Source organism: Merops nubicus, unplaced genomic scaffold (assembly GCF_000691845.1).
Source record: "Merops nubicus isolate BGI_N331 unplaced genomic scaffold, ASM69184v1 scaffold34522, whole genome shotgun sequence".
Lineage (NCBI taxonomy): Eukaryota > Metazoa > Chordata > Aves > Coraciiformes > Meropidae > Merops > Merops nubicus.
The window spans coordinates 1-7,726 of NW_008593438.1; the positions used below are offsets into that span (position 1 = coordinate 1).

General features: G+C 40.7%; 1 protein-coding gene across 1 annotated transcript; it reads left to right on the top strand.

Annotated features, from left to right (window-relative positions):
• Nucleotides 1-190: 190 nt before the first annotated feature.
• On the top strand, nucleotides 191-7,722 carry PSMA1 (proteasome (prosome, macropain) subunit, alpha type, 1; the record flags this gene model as incomplete). Its single annotated transcript, XM_008935453.1, has 9 exons — nucleotides 191-235; nucleotides 2,253-2,354; nucleotides 2,813-2,916; nucleotides 3,731-3,819; nucleotides 4,309-4,379; nucleotides 5,289-5,418; nucleotides 6,098-6,177; nucleotides 7,056-7,160; nucleotides 7,576-7,722. Coding segments are annotated over 9 exons (783 nt in total), but the record flags the coding sequence as incomplete, so codon positions are not given.
• Between the last annotated feature and the right edge of the window lie 4 nt (nucleotides 7,723-7,726).

The window sequence follows — 7,726 nt, forward strand, 5'->3', positions numbered from 1 at the left end:
CGCCTGCGCGGCCCGGCTGGTGAGCTCTCGCTCTGGCCGGAGCAGAACTCTCCCCGGGGAACGGTGCTGTGCTTCGGGCCCGGAACGACCCTGCGTGCGGAGAGCGCTGTACAGAACCGACCTTCCCTCGGGAACGTTCTTTCTGCCTCCCTCCTACCGCTGCTAATGGATTTTACTTTGTTCGTTCCAGTTTCGCAACCAGTATGACAATGATGTCACAGTTTGGAGCCCCCAGGTAAAATCTATAGACAGTTGCTAACTTTTGGGGTTTTTTACTTGCTTTTTGGTTTTTCCCTTGCTCTTTCAGCAGTGCTATCACAACAGCATAGATTGTGTTCAGGTGTCTTTCTGTGGTCTGCTCCCTCTATGCTTTGTAGCCTGTCGGTTGCCTGAAAGCCATTAGCTCATCTCTGAGCCTCTGGTGTGTGAACCTGACTGATGCTTTGGGGGCCCTGGCACCTCAAAGTACTTAAGGCAGTTGCTTTCTGAATGTACCTGTGAGGTACAGAAGAGATGCTGTTGTTGCTGGGGGTTGGACTAGATGATCTTTGAGGGTCCCTTCCAACCCAAACCATTCTATGAGCTTATGATGGGTTTACACACGTATGATGAAATAGTTGGTGAGTAAGGTGTGATAATGGATGAAACTGAGCTTAAATCTCCCAAGCGTTAGGCTACTGCTCAGTCATTCTCTTTCTCTCAGTTTTTTTCCCCCACTAGCTAGTATTGGAAATGAACTATTTAGTTTATAGGTGAGAAGAACTTTCTTATATTTGTTCTCTTAATAATAAGAACTTTACTGTATTCAGATTTTTCACAACAAAATCAAATTATTGGCAGTTAGTATTTAGTGCCTACATGAGAACACACTGACTTTTTCAGGTAGGGCACAACAGGACCTGTTTCTTTTCTGTTGCACACCATTTCTGCTGCCACATAAGCCCCCATTTGAAGGACTTGTACCCACGTGGTGATCTGAAACTTGGAGTCCAAGATACTGATTTGTGTAGTATGAATTCACAGACCTTATTCTTCTGAATTGAAACAGTCAGAAACATCCCCATTGAATAAATTCCATGTATTCTATCATGTGTTGATGTCTTTTTCTTTTTATAAAATTTGCTCCTGTGCTGCAGTTAGTGCCTCATACACCTCAGTAGGTGAGGCAGTGGTATGATACCATAGTGGTTCCTGGTGTTCATATTTTGTTGGAGAATGTTTTCAAATGTTGTTGTAAAGAAAAGGAAATATGATACTGAAGGCTAGAAGGAGCCTCACACTTTTACAGCCTGGCAAATCATTCATTAATGTTGATGAATACGTGTCGGAGAGGTGGCAGTGATTCCATTCTGCTCCTGGGCAGGGAATACCCTATGTTATTGAGATTCCATCTATAACTTACTGCATGAAATGGAACATTAGGATACTCTAAGCATCTAGTGGACTTTGTCTCTAGATAAATTAAATCAAAATTCTTTTACCCAAAAAATAACCCAGCAACCTAACAGAAGGTGATTCACTGTAGATTATCCCTGGCACGTTTCCTGTTTCCCTGTAGCAGCTGCTGCATTCTGCTCCAGCACAAGGGGAAGGATGCAGCTGGATGCTGAGCCTGCACAGCAGCAGTGGCAGTGCTGTTTGCCAGGGCTGGGCAAATAGAGTGCAGAGAATGATCTGCTTTGCCCCTGCTGCTTGCATTAAAATGATACGGTCCTGCCCTTCCTGCAGAGCCCCTGGCTGCCTGTACAGAACCTGTGGGGGCTTGATTGTCTTTGAGACCTGTACTCCTCTTTCAGGCTTTACTGCAGTTGACTAATAACTTGTTCAGAAGTTATTAGGGAATGAATGGATGGTGAGACACAACAATTGCATAAGACTAATTTGTTCAGGAAACTCGCTGAAAAGTTCAGTGTCCAGCTTCAGGTGGAGGTTCTGTCTGCAAATCACATTGGGTGACATACCGAAGATGGTGACAAAAATCTTGTGATTCTTATAAGGTCAAGATTATTCATCTTCCTTTTTATTTTTCCTGTTTCTTTGTATGCAGTAGTGAGTGGCTCAGAGATGGCCACGTTTTTGTGCGTTAATGGTGAGGCGTATGTGGAAGATAATTGAGGAAGTCTGTTGATTGTAGGCTTAAGCTGTTAGGCAGTAAGTGTACCTGTTGGGATGGGAGTCTGAAAATCAAAAACCATTGGAAGTTGATACAGAGGATTAACTTCAGACTGATGACCTTTGATTTTGTTCTGTAGGGCCGAATTCATCAAATAGAATATGCCATGGAAGCTGTGAAACAAGGCTCAGCTACTGTGGGGCTGAAGTCGAAAACACATGCTGTGCTGGTTGCTCTCAAGGTAACTTGAAAACTGTCTTCTCAGGACAATCATGTTAGTGGAAAGTTTTTGGTTTGGCAGATTAGTTTATCGCAGTCTAAACTTTTATGTCTAATGTAAATGCAGCTCCAGTTTCCTTTTGCTTGAGTACAAGTATAGAACTATTAAGTATTTTCAGTACCTGTGCAAAGCAGATTTTGACAAAATAGTGAAGGAAATTCAAGATTTTTTTTTCTCGTTAGCTGTTAAGTAGCAAAAGTATTTTGCCAAAGCTTGAGTGCCTATCTGTTCTTTCTTTTGCTCTAACAGTTTCCTACTGAAGCAAAATCGGGTTTTTCTTGTCTTCTTTTGCAAGTTTGTTTTTTTTTATTATTGTTTCATGATCATATTTAGTTCTTGCTATGAATGTTAGCAGATTTCTCCACAGTGCTTGGCAAACTATGCAGTCTGCCACGCAGCTTTCTCCTTTTTATGCATAGAGAGCACAGTCTGAGCTGGCAGCTCATCAGAAAAAAATCCTGTACGTTGACAACCATATTGGTATCTCAATTGCTGGACTGACTGCTGATGCAAGGCTCTTGTGGTGAGTATCTTAGTTGTTGACATACACAGTTCTGCAACACTGAGTGAAAGTTCACTTGTAGACTGTTGCGAATGAGTTTTTATGGTCGGCTAAGGATTGGTCTTGAGTTACTGCTCTGTTCTACTATGGCAAAGACCTCAGCATTTTTTAACTAGTTGGCAGAAATCTCATATGTTTGGCACAAAATTTTGCTCTTTGCTTTTGTTACTAGTAGGACAGTCCTGTCTGGTTTCCTCCGTGTGATGGGGTTTCTGAGCAGATGGGGAAAGCACATCTCTTCCCTCTAGCAGCCACCTCTGTGTACACACATTTAGGAATGTTAGAACAAACGTATGCTGCTGTATGAGTTGCCTTCAGAGGGGGCTTGCTTTTTACTCTATGGCTGTGTAGTTTCATCAGGTGAGGTTGATGCACACAAGGAGGAGCATTCCTCAGCTTGACAGGAAAGAACAAAGAAGGTACAGGAAGAATTGCTAGAGTGGATTTGAATTGCTGTAAGGTTACAAAGACATGTTGTTATTTAACCGTGGCTTTTTTCCAGATCATCTGTTTGTTGCCTGCATGAACTTCTACCTTCTTTGCATTTTTATGGCTGAAATACTGTAATACTCCTTCAAAAGCCTGGCCAGCGTTCTGAATGACAATTATAGGTCATGATGAAATGAAATTCTGTGCCTTTGACCATTTTCTCAGTGAGCAGAGCTGAAACAAATCTATACTTAGCTTAATGGACAAGTATTGAGACAAAAACACATTGTGACTTTGATCTGTGCATTGGTTTGATTTTTGGTTTTCTCTTTTTTTCTCCTCTTAGCAATTTCATGCGTCAGGAGTGTCTGGATTCTAGATTTGTGTTTGATAGACCTCTTCCAGTTTCTCGCCTAGTGTCACTAATTGGAAGCAGTATCCTTTTTGTTTTGTTTTTACACTTTTAATACTTCTGTAGCTTTTACTTGTTCATCTTGGAAAGGTGCCTGCAGTGTTCAAAACAGGATCCTTTACTGGATTGCAGCTGCTTGCATGGGTTTTCTTTTAATTTTTTTTTTTCTGTGACAACTTCTGTCTCTGCATGGAACACTGTGGAGGCCTTGTATTCTCTGCTCATGTGCCAAGGGATAAGCAGTTAAATGAGGCAGTGCAGCATTAGGTGAGCTGTTTGTGTTACTTGGTTGAACACACCACTCTGTTATTTGGGGACAGCTGATGGCTAAATTTTCTTTTGACAAAAAAAAGTTGGTATTCCAAGGGATCTGTTCCCTTAACATCATCTTCACTGCTGCAAAAAGATTTTCAAAGACTACATAGCTTTTGTGGTGCATCTTTGCTTGACTTAAGAAAATGTTTTGGGTAATTAACATGATGTTTTGAGGTTCTTTCCTTAGCTGGCTTAAGAAACCCAGATACCGACGCAGCGCTATGGCAGACGACCCTATGGTGTGGGACTGCTCATTGCAGGCTATGATGTGAGTCAGCTGCTCTTGTTGCTCTTGGTCTGAAAGAAAAAGTGATAATGCAATTTCATACAACAAATAGATGGTAAGAGAAGGTAGAAGGAGGATGTAGAGTCATCAAAATTTGCTGAATAAGGAAATAATTTTCTCTATTTTATCCTAAAACTTAACTTTAAAAAATATTTATTAATAGCTAATCTTGCCTACACTTACAAAGTGTATGTGTATGAAAAGGAAAACCTAATTATTTTAAGGTGCAAAATTACATACTACAAAAATCAGTTTATGTCTTAAGGGATCAAAGAGCTGATCCCATGATGACAGCAGGCTTTTTTTACCAGTGATAATGGAGCTTTACAAAATACTTTTCATGAAAAACGGCTGTGGAAACCAGCACTGGCCTCTTGTTTAGCAACAAGGGTTTGCTTAGTGCAGTACACACACTGTCTCTTCACTGATGTTTTGACATAATTAAAGGAAACTGTCATCTTGCCTGAAATCTTGCACGGCATGGTTAAATCCACAGCAGGTTTCTACTTTTGTGCAGATCAGACAGAATGTGTGTGAAATACCTACTGCAAGCCATGAAGTAGGAAGCATACATGAGCACATTACAGTGTGTGGAACAGAGAAAGAAATGTTTTTGGTGCCAGCTGTCCTGCCCACAGAAAAACTACATTTTAATGAACAAAGTGGAAACAAAGATCTTTTTGTTTGGTTGTTTTTTTTCTACAATAGGTTTGAAGGAATTGTATGAGAACAGAGGTATAAACCATGTAAAATATTCCAAGATATTCCAAGTACTGCGAAGCAAAACACTGTTTTAGAAAGTGCCATATGTTAGAAAATATGTTCCAGTAGCAGACTTGGTATGAATTAATACATTTCTTTTGCATTTTGTGTATTTCTTCCTCCTCGTAGGATATGGGTCCTCACATCTTCCAGACTTGTCCCTCTGCAAACTATTTTGACTGCAAAGCAATGTCCATTGGTGCTCGTTCACAGTCGGCACGGACTTACTTGGAGAGGCACATGGCTGAGTTCAGTGACTGTGAGTAGTGGAAGCCTCTCTGCCTGGCGCCTGCCCACGGGTGCAGGTGTTCTGCCACTGCCCATCCTTTCTGCTTGGCAGGGTAGGTGAGGTAATGAATTTGGGGAGCCAGGGTTGGCATAAGCGTAAACTTGCGTGAAGACAAAAATTGTAAAGGAAATATTACAGATCTTCACATCTAACATCTGGGTGGTTATTACATCTAATGAAAAGAGAAGTTCTGCTCAGAAAAGCAGAGGAAAAAAATAAAAGGCCTCTGCCCTCTTTAACCAGGGAAGGAACAAGTCTTTCCATATCAGGGTGGGGATACTATGTCAGGGCGAGCATTTGGGTGGTGCATTTAAGATTATGAATTTATTTTATATTAAGTGAGGAGGAGGAGGCTACTGAATGGCTTCTTGGGTAAAAAAATAGTGGGATGATCACTGCACTGGAGGCAGGGCAGGTGCCAAACTCAGGTGCATTCAACCTTAGGTGTAGGAAGGGGCTGGTTTCCCAAGGTATGGTTCTATTTCCAGCTCTGTAGTCAGTACAAGAAGTACCTAAGGAAGAGGGGATCTTCAAGTCAAGCTAGCCAAGGTGTTTTTCTAGTTCTCAACAAGGAGCAGGAAGAAAGGGAAATGAGTGTCTAGCGGTAACACCATACATTTAGTAAATGTCTTTCTGATTTCATTCCAAGGTAATCTAAATGAGCTAGTTAAACATGGACTGCGTGCCCTGAGGGAGACTCTCCCTGCGGAGCAGGATCTGACCACCAAGGTAAATACTAGGTTTTGTTAGCAAGAAATTTTACTGCCATTGTCATTAGAAATTGCTATGAAAAAATTCACGTGAGGTATGTCTGGCACAGAAATTTGGAAGCTGGACACTAGTAGATAGTAACATCATCTCATATGTCACCATTTTATCTGCCATTTCCTCCATTATCTCAGATTTAATTTTCTTAACAAAAACTGTACTTTCTCTAAATAAGACATTGTTTCACTGGTTTCGTCATTCTATTTTCAGCTTTGGTGGGCGTTTAAGATATGTTACATGCAACTAGAATCACAAATGTGCATTGTAGCCACAGGTAGTAATTCACCTGGGAGATGAGGGGAGGTAATGTACAAACAGTTGCCCGAGGATCTCCAGCATCAAGAAAACTGCAGAAACTTCTGACAATGAATTGAGGAACTGGTGAACAAGAGAATTCTCAGGATATCCATTAGTTGGAGTTCTGCTTATGGCTGATCCATACTTTCCATGGTTTCTTTTTTTTATTCTTAGCCCACCTTGGTTTTAGAACTGTGAAAATATTAAAAATGCAAAACTAGCAGCTTTGAAAAAGTATATATGATATTAAAAAGAAAAAAATTGGAAGAAATTGAAATCCTTAAAGTGTTTTTGCTTACAAGTTTCTGAAACATGATAGCTTTTTTAAAGAGTTAATCTGCCTCCCTTTCTTTTTCTGGTATGATCTACAAAAGGAGGAGGCCCAGAATTTCTTTTTTTTTTTTTTTCTGAAGTAGAAAGAAACAGCACAATGAGTCTCTATCAGGGCAGAAACTTTCATCTGTTTCACAAGTGAAAGCTGTAAAGAATTCACAGAGTAAATCACAGAAAAATGATTCTCATGTCTTTCAAAACTTTAACAGAATGTGTCCATTGGAATTGTTGGCAAAGACATGGAGTTTACCATCTATGATGATGATGACGTAGCACCATTCCTAGAAGGTCTTGAGGAGAGACCACAGAGAAAGGTATGTGGTCTAGATACAAGTAAGTGGATTTTGTTGAAAGACAGCATTTCATGAGATACGAGCAGTCACGTTTCTGTGATGACATTTAACACCCTCTACTATGCTGGTAGTTTTAGGCATGTGATTTTAAGATTTGAAGTTACTACATGAAAACTATATATCTTAGCTGGAGACCAAGGTGCTTATTAAATCAGTTTATGCTGAGCTGGTGATGTGCCTTTACAAAGTCTTCTTTCCTCCTCTGTGATCAAGAAATAGGTTTCATTTTTTGCAACAGCATTGGCTACATACTTTTCTTATGCCTACCTCAAGATGCTTCCTGACAGGAGCTGCGTCAGTGCAGTCATGATGCTCAGCCCAGGATACAGCTGATTTGTTTTCTGCCCATCTATAACGTGTTTTTTCTCTCTTTAAGCCTGCTCCACCCGCTGATGAACCTGCAGAGAAGGCAGAGGAGCCGATGGAGCACTAGTTGGTGGATGAGTTCCTCTGTTAACGTATGTCTAATTATATGGGAACGTTTCTCCGTTTGCTGGTAACTTTATCCTCACCTGTATGCGTTTCCT